The following is a 19,181-nucleotide window of genomic DNA, read 5'->3' as shown; positions in this document are numbered from 1 at the left end:
GTTTAAGGTTCATGTAGAGGCTTCAGTTTGAAAAATGTGGGACCCCTAGCATTGAACTCAAATTTGACTAAACGAAGAGTGCCACATTGAAAATGTATATATATATTTGCTTAAAAGGATGGTTTTCCTTCAAACTGCTACCAATTTTGTGCAGCAACGTCTCATACCATCGACATAATCAATCAAAATACAAAGCGATTTTAACACAAAAATAGACATTATTTTCAAAAATCTGAATGATGTTTGTTCAACGTATTTCGCCGGAAAATTATATAACTAGTTAATAATATCGACATTGATGAGGGCAAGTTACGCTTAAATAGTAAAAAAAGTTTACATATCTAGAAATATCAAAATTGAACACATGTCATTTCATGACGATGGGGGCAGCCATTTTTTGAATTAATAAAATCGAAAGAAACATGCTAAAAACTCAATCATCGCCTCATTTACATACCAAACGGTTGACGATGACAAATGCATTGAATTGTAATCTTTCCGTTGATGTGTGCAAACTGCATGATCAGACCTCATAAACACTCCAAAAAATCACTTTGTAAGAAGCATTTCACCAATGTTTACAATTGTTGTCGAATCACATGCACTTGTATTATTGCGCACAAAATAGTACGCTTACAGACTGACAGAAAGATCTATACGAAACTCCTTTCAATTCATCACGGTATACTATTTTATTGATAATATATAAAAATAATTCGCTTCAACAACCTAAATGTAAAAATAATTCTTTTAAACGGAGTTTTTAATAACGAAAGTGAAAACAGCGGAAGTCGGATGGATATTCTGTGAGATGCACTTCGGCTCCAGAAAAACAATACAAATACACTAAAAAAAGACGTGTGGGGGGAAATATCAGCTGGAAAAGATTTGAAACGGGGTAAGTGATTATATCTCTGTGTGATCATTTTATGTTATTAAGCGCGATCTCTTCCTGATTAATGTTAACAGTTGTTTTACTAGTCGCGACCCAACTGTCAAAAAATGATGTGTTTTCTCAGGTATGTGTATACACATACCACGTTTTCTTACTACTTCACGTGATTTCGACTGATTTGTAATGCGCGTTTTCCTACGGAGCACAGCGAGTGCCACGCTTTCAAAATGGCTAGAAGGAATCGGTATACAAATGTATAAAAAGAGTCGGTTTGCCAAAAGGAACACATTATTCAAAACGGTACAAGGACAGTAGTGGTTCAGGAAGGAAGAAAGAAAAAACCATGATACCTAGCTGTGTATTTCTATGTAAAACTATGCTTTATAGAGTCGTCTGCACAAAACTCATAAAATCTTGTTATTGATGAGCAATATGTCCTTTTATCACAATGATTTCTACCCAGCCAAACCTATTTCTTTATATTTATTTACAATTTTATATGTCGTCTGCAATTTCTTTCAATTTGAGATGGTTTAAAATTTTCCATTTGGTTATAGTAAAATTATTAAGCCCTTTAAATAGAATGGTGACTCTTATTATCCACCGTACCTGGATTTTTAAAAAGTAGGTCAGTTTAGTTATTTTTAGAACTTTGTTTAGGAAAATTATCAAAAAAATGCAGTTGAATAATAACTCATTTGTTGTTTTCCGACAATAATTTTCTGTGAAATTTTGCTAACTTGACCTTGTATATGTATATAGCTTTGTATTTATTCAACTTACGGTCGTGCATATCCTTCCTTACTTTAGATTGAGATTTTGTAAATTAGTGTAAAAATGTATTGATTTGAAACAAAAATATGAATAAAGCAAAAAAATATTGAATGTCAAAAATGTGTTTATGTTATTCTATCCGTCTTTACCTTTAAAATGATATATAGTTTGACCATAGTGTACCACATTGAATGAAGAAAAACCAAAGCAAAGTTTAAATGAATTTTATCTCTCCTATGAACCTTAAATATAATTTATTCAAGTCTTGTTATCAGAAAGAATACGGCTAATTTATTGTTTTGTTTTGTGGAATTGTCAGTATTTAGTCTTTCGATCACTTTTACTCTATGCTTTTAACTACTTCGTATTTTTATGAAGAGGAAATTTTATTTGTGAATATACATTCATTTGGTACTAAATATGATGTATTTTCACTATTTTTTAAAGAGTTTTAATGTTTATTTCGGTTTTATTATGAATTTATTGACTAAACCAAAGCCATGTATACATGTTTTACGTTACTGTAACCAGTGTTTTTGCCAACCAGTCAGTGCGCATGCGCGGAAAATACCGAATGTAAACAATAACAACTCGTCTATATATTATTTAAATTGTGTTATGCATTTAAATGGTAGAATCTAGTTTCAAAGTTTCAACCAAAAAAAGTCTTTCAAATGTCTCGGTGGTGTAGTGGATGAGGTGTCCGCCTAGCGATCGGGAGATGGTGGCTTCGATTCCTAATCGGGGAGCGTTCTCCATAGACACCAAATACAGGTTATTTCCAGGAAACGGACTCGACAGTGTCCATATCTGCCGATAATACTCGAAAGAGCGGTTGGCAACAAACATAGATGGATACATTAATGTGTTTTTATTTACATACTTGATAGTGAATGATAAATTTAAAAATACTGCAACGTTTGAATGCAACCTAAATACAACGTTGCAGAAACGTTTGGAAAACACGTCAGGAAAACTTTCATATACACCATTGTGACAACCAAACTGCAACGTTTGAATGCAACCTAAATACAACGTTGCAGAAACGTTGGGTGCCCACTGGGAAAAGATAAATTCAGTAACTTTCGAAATCGTAAAATAAGTCCAATAATTAAAAATACGACGGGCAGCCAGACCCTTACGGACCTGCCCCGTGAATGTTATGTGTGATCTTTGAGATACCCACAATGGGATTTAATTTCATTATGCAAAACTTTCTAACATTTGAAGTCTGTTATACAACAGTGTATGAGGTTCAATTTCGTTATGCAAAACTGTCTTTACATTTGAAGTCTGTTACACAACAATGTTTACATTTGAACTTTTCGTCCTAGATGTTCAACCATTTTAATTCATGTATTACGTTACATACATAACAGATACAAAATAACTATAATACATATTAGGCACCTTAATGATTAATTATCAGAATGCCATTTTCATACCGCTAGAATTATTCTCTAATCAACACCAAAACACACTCTAATATAATCTAGTACAATGCCTACTATGTGATGTATTCAGCAAAAAAAGCGAATCAGCCAACCAACAATCAGCACATGCGAGTGCGGTGTTACACTGATATACCAAAAAATTGAATGTGTTTGTTTGATGATCTATTATCTCAGGAATCTATCAATATTAGGGATGGCAACGAATACTGAAAATGATAGTCGAATATTCGGTTGTCATTATTCAAATGTATTCGAATATTCGATTTTAAGCCTTATATAAAAATGTCCGAACTTACGCATGTCCGGAGCAAAGTAATGTTCCTGATTGCCAGGCATAGCACTTATAATCTCTTTGTATATGCAGCTTCGGAAAAGGGGATAGAGTTTTAATTTTTAAGAACGATATTTGATTATTGTGTTATATTTATTCGCTTAATACTTTTTATTTTCATAATATGTTAGGCACGTTGCCGATCAACATAAAACCTTACTTCGGATTTATGTCAATACACTGTTGGGTGACCTCCCTTAGATAATATGGGTTCTATTCCTTTCGCATTTTTCATGTTAGACTCCAGAACTACGACGATGTCAAAACTTGGATAGAATTGTTAAAATATATAATTATGTATTCCGCCTTTGTACTTTAAAATCATTATAAACAATAACCTTACTGCACACGTTTTTTTATTTACACGAAGAAAACATAGCAACAACATACCGATACATCATTCAGACAAAATGTATATACGAGCAAGCAATCAAATAAGTATTATTTACATGCAGTGGGTACACACAGCAATGTTTAACGATGTAAACATTAATTTCGTCTCTTCGACAATAAATACAGATTACTACATTAATTTACGAGCTGATTTAGCACATTTGACGTTGTAGATTTGTACACAAACTCTAGTTTACATAAATTGCATATATTCACTTACTTACTAAGTCCTCTTCGCCAACTTCTAGGCATAGGGACTTGACTACTGTCCGCCATTGGGTACGGTCTTGTGCCCTGAGCTTTGCTTCACCACATGATAGGTGGAGAGGCTTTAGATCTGTCTCAAGAGTTCTCCTCCAGGTGGTTGCTGGTCTTCCTCTCTTTCGATGGCCTTGTGGATTCCAGTCCAGAACATGCCGGGTGGTGTTTGGTTAGTCTTTAATGGTGGTGGCGATTGGTTTCTGTCTCGTCCTCTTCCAGAGATCCTGGTTGGAAATTCTGTTTGGCCATCTGATTCGAAGGATGTTGCGGAGGCATCTGTTGATGAACACCTGTAGTTTGTGATCCAGCGCTTTGGTGTGTTTCCAGGTCTCCGATCCATACAGCAGGACAGACTTCATGTTCGAGTTGAAGAGGCTCAGCTTTGTGGAAAGCATTAGGCGCCTGTTTCTCCAGATGTTCCTTAGCATGTAGAAAGCATACTGGGCCTTGCCAATTCGAACTTTGACATCCTCATCAGCACCTCGTGTCTCGGAGACAACACTTCCCAAGTATACAAAGCTGTCCACTTCCTCCAGCGATCGGTCTTCCAGCAGAATGGGCGCTTTGCGAGTAGCATTGATGCGCATTGTCTTCGTCTTGCTGGGGTTGATGGAGAGTCCTGTACTTCTAGCTGTATCAACTAGGTTTTTGATCTTCTCCTGCATGTGTTGATGAGTATGGGACAGCAGGCTTATGTCATCTGCAAAGTCCAAGTGGTCCATCTGACCCCTTGGTCAAAAGTTATGGGTAAAAAATGGGTAAAATTGGTACAAAAAATCCTTTTACTAACAACACGCGACGCACATAATAATAACTTTTTACCCAGGGGTAAGATTAAAATTCCAAATAGTGCAACCTCGCACATATGCTCGTAGCTACAATGTGTGTAAGTTTCAAGGTTCTAGTGCTAATAGTGTAGAAGGAGATAGTGGACAACCACGCCCACCCAAAATTTTGTTTTAACATAACTTCTTAATGTATTCACCAATTGACTTCAAATTAATATTGAACATCTCTTATAACAACACGGTCTATCTCGACCATACATGTCAGCATAACTACCCCAGGGCCATTGATAAAGGTAAAGGCAGCTTGGTTCCCGTTCTCTTTCAAATTTATCGAGACGTTCACGGGTACAACTTCTCCGTACCCCCCCCCCCCCCAAATTTTTTTTCGTTCTCAATATTTTTTTTCGTACCCATTTTTTTCGTACCCCCATTTGTTTTCGTATTTTCGTACCCAAATTTGTGTCGTACCCAAACTTTTTTTGTACCAAGTTCGTACTAAAAAAAAAATTGTACCCAATTTTTTTTTCGTTCCCATTTTTTTTTCGTATCCAAATTTTTTCGTTCCGAAAAAAAAATTTGGCACATTTTTCGTACCCAAATTTTTTTGTATCCAATTTTTTTTCGTACACATTTTTTTTTTCCTTTTCGTAACCAAATTTTGTTTCGTTCCCAAATTTTTGTTCGTACCCGATTTTTTTTCGTACTCATTTTTTTTTCGTACCCAAATTTTTGTTCGAACTCACTTTTTTTTTCGCACCCAAATTTTTTTTTGTACCCAAATTTTTTTGGCAAAATTTTTTCGTACCCAAAACTTCTTCATATATTCACCAATTGACTTCAAATTAATACTAAACATCTCTTATGAAAACACGGTATATCTCGACCATCCATGTCCACATTACCCATCCCGGGGCCCCACAAACATAGGCCTTGCCCACCCAAAATTGCCTTTTAATATAACGCGCAACTTCTAGTTCAAAATTATTTTGACCATATTAACGTGTTGCTGTTGTTCTTGTTTAAAAGAGGTTAAACTGTTTTATACAACTAAACTGTGCACAGTGTCGGAGCGATAGGCAGGATGGCATTATTGTCACACTAGCAACGTCAAGAGAATGTGACTTACATCACTGTTGGACCACGTTGTAAAATAATAAGTATTTGTTTTCAGATTCCTTCAAAAATGTCGTAGCTTTTTCATAAGTGAAGTCCATAACGAGGATATATATTTTGCACATCTTTTATTCGCTAGCTTTCACAATCCTGCAAATAAATACAAATATATGACATGTATACAGCGCAAAAATTATACAAAAAAAATATATTGCGCTTCACAATAACTAAATACGCGTATATTAATAATATAGTAATGCTTATAACTTTATTCCCTGAAGAATTATTATTACGAGACATATTAATTTTTATGTGATTGTAAGAAAAGTCACGGGCATAATGTCTGCTTTAGATCGCCATAGCTGTCGTACGTTGTTACATTTCTTTCTGTCTTCTTCAGAAGGTGTCTTATTATGTAAAACCGTAGTGATATCTTGTCCATATTTGCTGCTGTCTTGTTAACACACAGTCCTATTATGTCAAACCGTCGTGTTATCTTGTCCCAATGTGATGTTGACTTGTAAAAATACAGTCTTATTATGTCAAACAGTCATGTTATTTTGTTCAAATCTGGTGCTGACTTGTCAAAATACAGTCTATTTAAGTCAAACAGTCGTGTTATCTTGTCCAAATCTGGTGCTGACTTGTCAAAATACAGTTCTATTATGTCAAACACAAAATGGCGTCCACAGTCAGTCTTAGCAGACGGTGTTCAATAAAATCAAGCCACAACTCAACGAAATAATCGAACATAATAATAATGGCACGTAGCACATAATTTGGATAATACAAATATCGATTGAAACTGAAATTCCTCTGTACATTAAATTGATACCTCTATTTGTGTTTTAACAAGATTCGTCAAACAGCAAAATTTATAGAAAAAACACACTTAACTCAATGACAACTTAAATCCGGTTCTTATAATAATAAAATAACAAAGATTTTAAATTCCATGTTCTGTTATTCCATCCGTTTATCTATATTGATTTTAAATCACACTTTTTAAAACCATTGTATCGAATGCTAAACATTGTCACAAAAAACACGATTTATAAAATCGAATGTCGAAGCGATTACAATAATTTTATTTCTATCGAAGCTCCCAATTATGCATGGCAAACACAAAATCCGAAATACATTTTCGAATCGTTCGATGGTTAAAAAATATTTAACTGTTAAATAAAAATCCTCCACGTCCGAATTGTTTTCCTAAAATCCACAGAGTCTAACGTTAGCTAGGTTCGTCATTGAAATTACGTCACATGAGATATGTCACAAATTGCGTAATCAATTGAATAAAAATAAAAGTACGAAAAGCTGGTTCTATATTCAAATATGAAGAACCAAAATAGTATGAAATGCAGTGTTCGAAACTAACGGGATCCGGTAGTCCTAGACTCCTGGAAATGAGACTCGGACTCCTTGTTTTGTGTCACGGACGCATGTTGGACACCTTTAAAATCATCTTTGAATTATAAAAAATCCCTTCGTTTACTTATTCGTTTCGCAAAATCAGAATGCTTGCACAAACGACATCTTACTCAGAATAGTCATAGTCGAACAATGTCTATAAAAAAACTTTTAGTTGCATTTGTTTATGGTCACATTAACATTGTAATAATGTAATATTCACCTTTTACATACTGCAGAAGGAAGTTTTTAATACCAAGTCATTACCGCACACTTCAACCACTGCGTGAGTACTGTAAGAGTTCTTCTTAACAAGGAAGATTATAGACAGATGGTCTATTGATGGTGAGAAGTTTCCAATCAAAACTAAGTGATGTCGGAAGCAAAGGCAAAACTAGAACAATAACATCTTTGGGACTATGCACTCGACTAAGTATTTTTCTTTTATCCCATGAAAACCCTGTTTGGTCAACAAGTTTGTTTTCAGAAGATTCATTGTGAATATTTTTTAATGTATTATTATGATGAAAATACTGTTGTTGTCTATTTTATATTGTATGTAAGCAACAACAAGAAAAAGAAACTCCATTTATCCGTTTTAGTCAGACGACTTTGAACGCAAAAAACCTCAGTCTTTTGAAAAAAATCGTTGAATAAAAACCCTTTTGACAGTGCTCTGTTATACCTTACACAGATGTACATAGCAAGAGTCCTTATTAGATCAAATGAGCACTTGCTTACAGTGAGCTTTTGTGATGACATTTTGCTCATTGTTAATGATCGTTCCCACATTGTCCGTTGGCAAAATGTAAATTGTTAATAATCTAGAGATTATATTTTTTTCCAAAATTCACAAAACTTTGTAAGAAGATTGGTCTTAATGACTATTAGGAAAATTACAAAAACTGCGTTCAAATACTAGGTTACTATGTGAAATTAATTGAAAAGTTTCTTAACATTCCGGAAGTAACATGTTTACCCAATCCTTTTGAAACTTGCTCAGAACGCCTTTTCTAATGGAACATCTGCTGATTTTGAAAACAGTTGAGGTCGACTGAAAAATATGAGTGTCAGTGGGCCAAGACGTTTTCCGTATGTGGGTGTTAATTTATGAAACTTTGTGACCAATCAAGAAGTCCAATATTTTGCCAAATCATCATGAAACTGAACATCAGAACAATTTCACTCATTATTTTTCAACGGAATTCGAAATTACTTCTGTCCGTTCCAAAATACGACTTAAGGGGAAAGTAGTTTAGGGGGGATTTTTGATATTTGGGGAGTTCCTTAAAATAGTGTTCCTCTTTTCTTCTCTTAAATCATGTGTCTGGGGTCAAAACTAACAACGGGGAAGTCCGTTTGACTCAACTTTGAATTATAAAAAATCCCGTTTCTCGAGATTAGAATGTCTGTACTTTTAAACATCCGAAAAATATGCCACTCATTATTATGCTTAAACACAACAATCGACAAAACAAAACATTTATTTATTTTGGCTCGTTGTCGCAGTGTTTGCGAGTAGAAATAGGGGAATCTCTCGAACTCTGAATTTACGCGATTTTGGTCATTTTGTTCTTCTCGGATATTTTCGCTTAAAAAAATTGGCTTTCGCTGGACAGTCTCTAATCACTATAAAAATCATCGCAATACCTGTTGGCTTTGTTATATAGTGTTAAATAGTATGGGAAAAATGTATAAAGCAATTGGACTTTACAACTAACCATGAGGATCAAAAATCGAGCATATATATATAAAAATGCATTATATAAAATAGTATTTTTATAAACGTACAATAATTAACTTAAATATCACTCGCATTTGTTAAATAATTTTGTAATCTGAGATAACAAATGAACTAGGATCTGAACCAGACATGAAAGACAATTTAACAGAACAGAACAGAACAGAATAGTTTATTTGACTTAAGCATATATACAGCTCATCGTCGTTACCATACATATACAATAACAGCATGCGTTACAATTAACAACAAAATATATATCATTCGAAGGAAGATCGATTCAAAAAGGAATGAAATACAACATGTTTAAGTTAGAATGTCACGTGGAAGAGGTTAACACTGAGTGACCACATAATGTAAAAACGTTGTTTGATAAATCCCCAAACCTCACAATCACGGTGCCTAACCAATACGGATAATATCGGAAACATTTGAACGTTTCCGGATAATACCCGAAACGGCACCGGATCATATCAGAAATATATTGACTGTTTTGAGGTAAGTGTGTTCTTTTATTTCAATACTCTCTTTTTAACGTTAACATTTTTCACCAAACCAATATTCCACGGAACAACTAAGACATTCATTTAGAAAATTGTATACTCGTGCTCAGTTACAAAAACGTCATTATGCAGTGGGAACCTATATTGTCCAACAGTTTATGCACAAAACCTGTGGAAACGGAAGTAAAATGCAGATATTGGTCCATATTAACAATGAAATTCAAATTTCTGAGCTAGTTTCCTGATGAAAATGGCAGCACAATGATTGTTCAATCATTGCCATGATGAGTGACAATTTAGTTTGTTGAAAAAAAATCCATTTTATGTGTCGATTGCTGGCACCGCATAATGCATGAAGTAGGCACCGGATTATAGCCGAGACTAATGAATTTAAGTACATATATTGCACGTTTAAAGAATGTATTTGATTCTGCTGATATGGTAATCATTTTAAGAATTTTTTGATTTTATATTGCTAAATGAAATGGGTCTGTTACTTCTTGTCCCTTCGCCCTGACTACTGTCTTAACGCATGAAAGATGTCTTGACCCTACACTGAAAAAGGGCATTAAACTATGCATTTAAGGTTACACATGGTATTGGTTCTTAAAAAATCTGATGTAGAACGCGTGCTATTGTTCAACGACCGATTCAGCAATAATATTTATAAGATATAAGAACCCGTTGATTGTTTAAATATAAAACTTATATACACGATTCGATTAACATTTGAAAAAGAAAGTTTTAAGACCAGTTCAGCAATGTTAATTGTAAAATATGGTTGTTGTATAACTAGTCTTTTTTAACCATTTTTGTTCACTTTTGTGGGATTGTTATAATAATTGATTATTATATTTAATATTAGGGGAAATAAGTTGTGTGTAACCTACGGTTTTATATTTAGATATACTTCCCCAATCGTGATACTTCCCTTGTTTACAATTGCGCTCTTTAAATGCACACAGAGTAAGGTATTTGTCGTTTTTGGATTAATTCATTACCAACATTTATTGCTAGTTTCTCTATTATTTGTACAGGATGTATGTTTAACATACAAAAGTTTTCATTTCATAATTCACTCATTACTGTATTATTTTTGTTTTAGACTTCAGTGCCCTAACATCTTACTTTGAAGTTCGAGATAGAATATGGTAAGTATAGTCTCAGTTGATAAGTTAATTCAATGGGCTTAGGGCTACTGTTCGATTTTCTTGGATTGGATATAGCAGTGGACTGAGTAATTGTACAATATTTGAGTATCATTAACTTTTAACTTTATTGGAACAATTTAACCTGCTTTGATTAACTGCTTTGCCCATGACATGTGTAAAGTAACCACGGAGGAAAAGTGTGCAAGTTGATAGGCTCAAACCCATGACGTCGGAACACTAGCACATGTCAATTCATTCTATACATAGATGGTGACGTCACTACGTTATTGTCACCTCTATACTTAGACGCATCACGCACCTCCATTTGGAGGCATTTATGACTACGACACAAAGAAGTCCGCGGATGAATGAAGAATTTGCTTTATAAGTAAACATTCATGTTATGATTTAAAAGTTAAGTATTATTTTGTTCAGTCTTACGGTCTTATGTTAGTATCAATTATAATTTTCGTTAGTTTTCAACTATTTCGCTCTTTATTCATTTTTTTTAAAAACAGAACTTTCACTTTCGGTTGTATAACAACATGTATCCTTTATTGACGAAAGTTTGCAATGAAATAGCGTTTTCAAAACCGCTTAAAAAGTTTCAGAAGGTGTGTCTGATGCATGTTTTGAAAAGACACAATGTCATAGTTATATTGCCGACTAGTATGGGAACAATTTGATATTTCAAGTGGCTCCATTTGCATTGTAAGAGAAGTTCAAATTGACTTGTTCAGTTTGTTAAATTTTGACACCCTTATTATATATTTTGTATAAGTGCCTGATAAATTTATTTCTTTAAATAATTGAAATCATTGAAAATTTAGTAAAAGCACGGCATTGATGTTCTATGATGGTCATTTTTAGTGGAATAGTATGTTACAAATTACAATAAAACAGTTATAACTATTGTATTAATGAATTTAGATTAGGTGTCATTTTTAAATGGGGTAGTAATTCATTATATGAGATTAGCACATTATATAGTTGAAAAATAAATAACACTTTAATGACTTACCATAGTGAAATAAAGTAGCATAGAATATGTTGCAGGTCACAAAATGCAAAACTGAAGTTCAAACTCAGAAGAAGCTTTGCAAATATTTTACACTGTTGATTTTCCAAAAAAAATCCTTCCTATCTTCCTGCCCTAGTTTTTTGGGGAAAATTTTTATATTATTAATATCATTGAGTTAAATTATTAAAATATCAATATGTTTTGATTACATTAGCTAATTATAGTATTATATTATTAATAATGAAATACTTTGCGAGGAAAGTCCCATTCTGTTTTAATTAGTCTTAATTACCTACTAGTAAAATTGAAATTATCAGTGACATCCAATAATTGAATTATATGCGTGTGAATGCATATGTTTTTTTGACAGTTACATAGTACCCTATTTAATTGTATAACAACAAATAACTATAGTTCCACAACCCAGCCCAAGTTTACACAAACTGAATTAATTCATCAATTGATCCTATTTAATTATATTAAAAACAACATGTGTAAGATTTTGAGAATATCCCATGTATTCCTCTAGTATTCCTTTAGTACACCCAGGGTTGGCACCAATCGACCGCCCCCGGTTTTAACCGGCGGTTTTTACTGGTTAAAACCGCCCCGGTCAATACTCCCAAATTTGTCATTACTGGTCAATACTGGTCGATTGAACTTTACCCCCAATTTTGATTAATATTCCATGCTTAATTAACAATATTGATAATATAAATTAAACAGACATGTTGCCAATAATGTCTTAAGCTATTAATACCCACTATTTTATACCTGTTCATGCAAATAAGTCAAAGTTGGTCAACTGGATTTTTCTGGTTGATTGTTTTTTTTCGGCGTAAGCTGCATAAGCCAGCTTTTCACCTTAGCCTGACCTTTGTAAGTGTCCAATAAAATTCCAATAAAATTTCCCGCGGCTAGGTACGAATGAATACACTTCATTTATTCCATTGGCTGATTTGAGTATACCACCAGAACATTGGAAACATATCCGCGTCTTTGTAACACTGTTTTACTGTATGAAACAATTTTATCTCGAATTAAAAGGCTTAATAGATAGAACAGTTTTACACTCAATTCTCGACATCAATACAGTTTGTGCGTACACCTTTTATTTTCAGAGTATTACCAGCGCAAGAGCGTTTATACTTAAAAGGCTATGTTCTCATATTTAGTACTTACTTCCTTATTCCTGTCAACATGTTAACATGTAAAAGTATAAAGAGCAATGGAAGCGAGGCCTCACTTTAAAGCATTGCATTTCAACCCGCGAGGTATATCGGGTCAATTCGCGGACATTCAAAGTTTATATACAGGTCATCACCGGAGTTGGCGGCCAGTAAAATAATCGTTATATAATAAAGACGCTATCCGTGAACTAGGTGACCTGGAATTTTCTTTAGACCAGAAATATGTTAAATGAAGATATTCAGCAATATAATTATGGTATGTAAATAATAGATTCTTAATGTGTTTTCAACAATACAATGATAAATATTATTGTTGATAAATTTAACAATAATTATTCGTCCATATTGCCTAATGTACTAAAGTGATATTATGAGCATGTAACAGTTTATAGGTGTCTATCGCAACCGTTGATTATTTTTTATGTTTCTACTTCATATACACTTATATTAATTAATGCAGCATCATCATACTTAAACAATATACCAGAAAGAGAAAAATAATGCATTTGAATATCAACCGTACTTTCGTTTGACAACTGATCATGCGTTTACGAGTTGAACCTAAATTTAGTTTTAGTGCAGATTTGTTCATACGACACAAAGACACGAAATTGTTTTACGGATCATTTCAGCTTACAGGACTGGGTGGGTCACGTAAGAATATCGAATATAAAATATATTTTTATAAACAACTGGTAGCAAGGTGAGTTGCAGATAATTAATCAGTAACCACATTTTAACTAACTATTTTGACCTGTTAATTCTTTTCAGCTCAATTCAACAGTGCAAAATGCCCATAATATCACTTTAAGCATTAGCACGATGATAATTGATACTGTTAATAATCGAATCAAATAGCAATGCCCGACAAACCACTAAAACAGGTTTGTTCGAAGAACGCGCCTATAAATACGGATACTTCTCGTGTGGCCGGTTGACTCATATGTTTAAATTTCACTTCCATTCTTCTTTTGGTTTTCTGTTTTGTATCTATAGGTTTATGACCAGCAATATGTTATAATGTAAAATAAGCCGCGAAAACTCCCCGTAACATCCCGTACTGCGTGTGATGCAGCTAAGAACTGCACAGAAAAAGACATTCGCTATACTTGATCTCATTCATTAAACTATTTACGCCGTATATCTTTTTTAAAGATATTTCTTGTTTTCAATTCTAATGAATCATGAATGCTCAGAAAATTCTGTGCTTGATTCAACACGAACCTGTCAATTACTGTGTATTAGTTGTTCCTCATGCCCCACGTCCCCAGTCTTCTCACAGTCTTCTCACCTATACAGGTTAGGGCATCCAAAACTGATAATAGGGCCTTAAATGGCACCTTCTTGACACAACCCTTACTTGTCATGTATTCTTGCCTGGATTTCTTTAAGTACTTTTTAAACAAAATAGTGAAAAAATATTTCCTTTTCCATTGATATAAAAATTTTAAAAAAAACATAATTAGAAATAATTATTAAAAGAAAGTAGAGTAGACCCACAATTGGTAAACATTATTTGTTGGCAAAATCAAGAACTTTGATTGCTTATTCTTTTGAAGACCAATTGAACTTTAAAATATGAAAACCCTCTTAATACAGAAAGGAGACAAGTTAGAAGTAACTATTAAATTAATAGCAAGTTATCTCCTTTTGTGTGAGTGAAATGAAATAGCCTAAGGGCAGATTTGCTTCATTGTCACTTTCAGAGACATAACACTGCATGCATATTATTACCAATTAAGGCTTAGGGACCAGATTTATGACCCTAGAAACCACACTAGTTCTGTTTGTCATTCTGCCTATTAAATAGATATATCAATAGATCAGTGAAATGATTTATTATGGTTGTTTTTAGGGAAGCCTCAAACAAATTTACCAATTAAATAGATCTAATTAGAATTGTTTTTATAAGTACCTGTATTGTTTCTTTCATTTATTGAGATCCTTGAAAAATTGAGTAAAAACACAGCTTTGATGGTCATTTAAAGTGGAATAGTTGTGATTTATAATGAAGAATAATAACTATATCCAAGTTTTAACTGAAACACAAATTATTTTGACTAAATAAATATCATATTGGGATATTTATTTTGAGACAAGTAAATAAAATTGTTTTGTAACCTTTAAATTATAATGTCCCAATACAGCTAGTATGAACATTTTACATTGATTTGTAGTACTCAGGTGTTACCTCTCAAAAATATTCTTTAAAAATTAAAGGAAACTCAACGATGAAAATATTTTCAGAACCAGGCAAATAATAGGAAAGTTATGTTTTCACTAATATTAAGTAACAACACACACCTACCATTGAACAATATATCAGGCACTTATGGTGCAATATACAAGCGTTAATTGGATTAGCAAGTGTATATAACAAGATAACAGCTATTGTATAAAGGGGTACTTATGGTGCAATATACAGGCCCATTAATCATCATTGATGAGATTAGGTGACATCTTTGAAGGGGGATAGTCATTCATAAGATGAGATTAGTACATTATCATACAAAAACATTTTTATGTAGTTTATCACTGTTTTAATTATTATTAATAAATTGCTTTAAATTTACCTTTTTTTAATTCATAAAGTTATTAATTTTTCCTTAAATTCCACACATTTATTTAATAAAAACGGGTAATTGTGTTTTGTGTTTCTTATATCAATAAGTTTTTATTACATTTGCTAATAAATTATATTATTAATAATGAAATAATGTGCACGGAAAGTTCAATTCAGTTTTATTTAGTCTAAATGACTTATTAGTAAAAAATAAAATATCAGTGACATCCAATAATTTGATAATAAACATATGAATGCATGAAAAAAATGTTGACAGTTACAAAGTAAATATTTATTTATCATATTTATCTGTTACAAGGAAAACAGTGTCGAAATTAATTTTAATTTGATTTTACCATTTTCATTTCACCAATTGACCATATTTAATTGGATAAAAAACAACAAACACTGCATTTGCACAACCCTGCCCAGGTTCACTCAAACTGAAATAAGGTGTTAATTGTGTATTCAAAACGGGTCTTGATTACACATTATTCTTGGTTGCATTTGTGTTGAGCAACATGTATAAGATACTCAGTAAGATTTTGAGGATATTCCATGTATTCCACTAGTACACCAACATGCACTTACTAATGATTTACATGCAATCATTACACAGTTAAACCCTCCAAAAAACAATTCTAAAACCAAAAAACCATACAAGCTGCTTCATAGATATTAAAAGTTAATTAAAGACTTCATAAACAAAATAATAATTTTGATAATAAACAAAGATTGTATTTCAACCGAACAATTATAAATTTATACGGGGGGGGGGGGGGACATCTGCACTAAAACTAAAATGGGGGGGAAACGTCTGGGGAGAAATTTTCTTTGCGGGGAAACGTCTTGGGGAGGAAACGTCGGGGGGGGGGGGAAATGACCGGAAACCATTCCCAAAATGGTGAAAAAAAACACTGGCATATAAATTAAATGGAAAACATACAATATTATGTCAAGAAAAAAAAGCTGTAAAAATCTCACCTGCTTGTCTTTGATGTTGCAATTAGCACATTCAGCATTTTCAGTATCTACTTAATAAATATATGAAAGTGCCAAATGTCCAAGATACCATGACGTCTTCCTCAAAATGTTAGATCCTTCGAACTCCATGACCATTTTATTTTATCCCTGACTAATCCTCTCACACATTAGGCCTACATGTAAGATTCCTTGCAATGTTCACAGCGTTTATTTTAAATCGTTTACGTTCTCAAATTTCAGCAGGTATTTAATTATAAATATTTATTTATGATTTAGATTTATTAACTATTTCGAAGATACAGTCTTGCAACATGTTTAGTTAGTCTAAGTTACGTGTTTAGTGATTCTTACAAACAATAGACTGACATGAAAAGTGGCTCCTTTTGAAGCACAAACTGCATCCAACTATATATTACAGCTGGCCCGGTTTGATGGGGCCTGTTTTTGATAATAATTAATTACCATTTTTCACTTCCGTGTTTATTATGTTTACCAACGCCATGATGGAAAAAAGTCCGTTTCCCACAATGCTTAGCGCGCATTCACACAGGTCAGTAAAGACCGGTGTTACACAATGCATGTCAATTGCTATAATTATGATAATTTATTTCAGAATGTCACGACCGACAGATGTATTTTCGGGTTTGAAACTGCAGAGACTGAAGAGAAGCAGGAGAGTTGTGTGTTTTTATCTGTAACTGTTCCCCCTTGTAATGAAGACAGATACAATGTTGAGTCTGGAGTGGATAATTTATTGTTTGAGGTGGACTTCAACAATCAGAAAGTTGAAAAAGCCACCGAGCAACCATTAGATAGCTTTTTACATGTAGAATGTTCTGTTGAAATGGTTGTCGACAATAACAATTATATGAGTGCAAAATATGTTACAACAAATATAGGACAAAAACTGGCTATACAAGATATTTAGTAAGCCACATATTTGGAAGATATTTGTTTTAGCTTGTAAAAACATTTTTTGCATTAAAATTAAAGGTTTGTTGTAGATACTAAAAAACATAATTATAATTTTTTTTGCGTATTAATATTGTCTATAGATTTTGTTGAAGTCTGTCAAGGCCAATGTTACTGAAACTATATATTTAATTAATTTCAGAAAATATTTGAAACAAAGATTTAATTTGATTAAAAAAAAAGAGTTTCACTACGTGGCAAAAGTCTATGATTTGAGGTAAAGTTTAACTTTATGAAATTTGACTTGTACAAAAAATGTTGAAATTTTGTAGTTATACGTTTAAAACGTGTCTGTCTATTACTTTAAAAGACACATTCTTGAAGTGTTTGTAAAGTAATGAACTTTTGGTATAAACCATGCAAGCATGAATGAACCAAAAACATTGTACTGAATAAAATTGTTTATTACAGTGTCAAACATAGTTCGTTCTATTCCGTGTTGAACAGTTTGGTCTCCTAATGTGGTAGTTGCAGGTTCGAACACTGACTCAACCTAATTATGTTAGCTTCAATTTCTCTTTTTAGGTTGACAGAATAAAATGTACACTATCCTATTGTCCTGCAATGTGATGCCTTGACGAGTGGTTGTAGGCAGAATCTTCGATTCATCACATTTGTGGTGGCAGCGTATTGGCAAACAGCCCCTTGCGACTTCATTCGGTTTACTTATATCGTACCGTTTAGATTTTCGTTGCCGCTTTCCGCGCTTCGATGGTGAATCAAATGCATTATTTCTGTAAACAAAGAAATACACACCCAAACAAATTACATTAATGCAGCCATCTCCTAAAAATCAAAATAAAATGTAAATAAATCTAGCGGTTAATCGGAATATAAATATACGACAGGTTATACTAGTGAAGTGACATTTCATTGGTGCTTTACTGTATATTGCGAATTACCTGGAAGTTAAGATCATAAGCTTTTCTTACAAGAAATAATACGCGTAACAAATATCTGCGTTTAATGATAACGGTACGATTTTTTTGTCTCCCACATTCTAGAAACCTATATACGCATGGCGTTATGAATGTAATTCATTTACAATATAAAGAAGTGAAACTCCAGCTGCTGGAGCAGTATTGAATTTTCATTAAAAACAATTAGTTGGTCCTTTATTTAAGGCAAGTGACCGATTGCCAAAACAGTACAAAACAGCACAATACAGCACAATACAAACCAACATAAACACAAAATATGAATAAAGCTGGGGTCACCGCCTTGGAACGGTCAATGCAAAGCATTGGGGGTTTAAACCTGGTTATAGAGCGCTCAACCTCACACTTGGCCCAGCAATATTCATAAAACATTTAAGTGTAAATAAAATTTAACGTCATAGCATTGTAACTCAAATTAAACAATAATAAAAGGGAATTAAAACGCATTCAATTTAATTACTATTTAATTACTCAATTGCATTGAAGATACAAGAGTAACAGATTTACAACTTTTTGACGAACGATCAAATAAAACTATTAACAATTGTCAACTACATTCCTTCTTTATAGAAAAGATTTTAGAATATAGAATCATATAGTTAATATCTCAGATAATCATCGCGCAAATACAGGAAGAAGCAGCAATAATGGGTGTAAAAATTCCATATTACATAGCTTGGTTGTTTATGTGACTGC

General features: G+C 33.1%; 1 protein-coding gene and 1 long non-coding RNA gene across 4 annotated transcripts; one reads left to right on the top strand and one right to left on the bottom strand.

Moving 5' to 3' along the window:
* Positions 1-3,849: 3,849 nt before the first annotated feature.
* Positions 3,850-7,713, bottom strand: LOC127879067 (uncharacterized). Of its 2 annotated transcripts, none has more exons than XM_052425658.1 (2): positions 7,646-7,713; positions 3,850-6,159 (listed from the first exon to the last, which is right to left on the bottom strand). In XM_052425658.1, the coding sequence occupies exon 2, from the start codon at positions 4,828-4,830 to the stop codon at positions 4,279-4,281; it is 552 nt and encodes a 183-aa protein (XP_052281618.1). In that variant the 5' UTR covers positions 4,831-6,159; positions 7,646-7,713; the 3' UTR covers positions 3,850-4,278. The 2 variants fall into 2 exon arrangements, with proteins under 2 accessions (XP_052281618.1, XP_052281619.1); XM_052425659.1 differs by lacking the exon at positions 7,646-7,713 and adding an exon at positions 7,391-7,554.
* Positions 7,714-10,564: 2,851 nt separating this feature from the next.
* LOC127880099 (uncharacterized) lies at positions 10,565-17,917 on the top strand. Of its 2 annotated transcripts, none has more exons than XR_008049418.1 (3): positions 10,565-10,637; positions 10,772-10,817; positions 17,189-17,917. It is a non-coding gene; the product is annotated as an uncharacterized LOC127880099 (long non-coding RNA). The 2 variants fall into 2 exon arrangements; XR_008049417.1 differs by having other exon boundaries at positions 10,573-10,632.
* The last annotated feature ends 1,264 nt before the right edge of the window (positions 17,918-19,181 follow it).

The sequence above is a fragment of the Dreissena polymorpha genome, chromosome 4 (genome assembly GCF_020536995.1).
Source record: "Dreissena polymorpha isolate Duluth1 chromosome 4, UMN_Dpol_1.0, whole genome shotgun sequence".
Taxonomy (NCBI): domain Eukaryota; kingdom Metazoa; phylum Mollusca; class Bivalvia; order Myida; family Dreissenidae; genus Dreissena; species Dreissena polymorpha.
This window is presented reverse-complemented; position numbering and strand designations above follow the sequence as displayed.

Bases quoted from the DNA above. Each gene is read 5' to 3' on its own strand.
- LOC127879067 (XM_052425658.1), bottom strand. From the start codon at position 4,830: ATGGACCACTTGGACTTTGCAGATGACATAAGCCTGCTGTCCCATACT.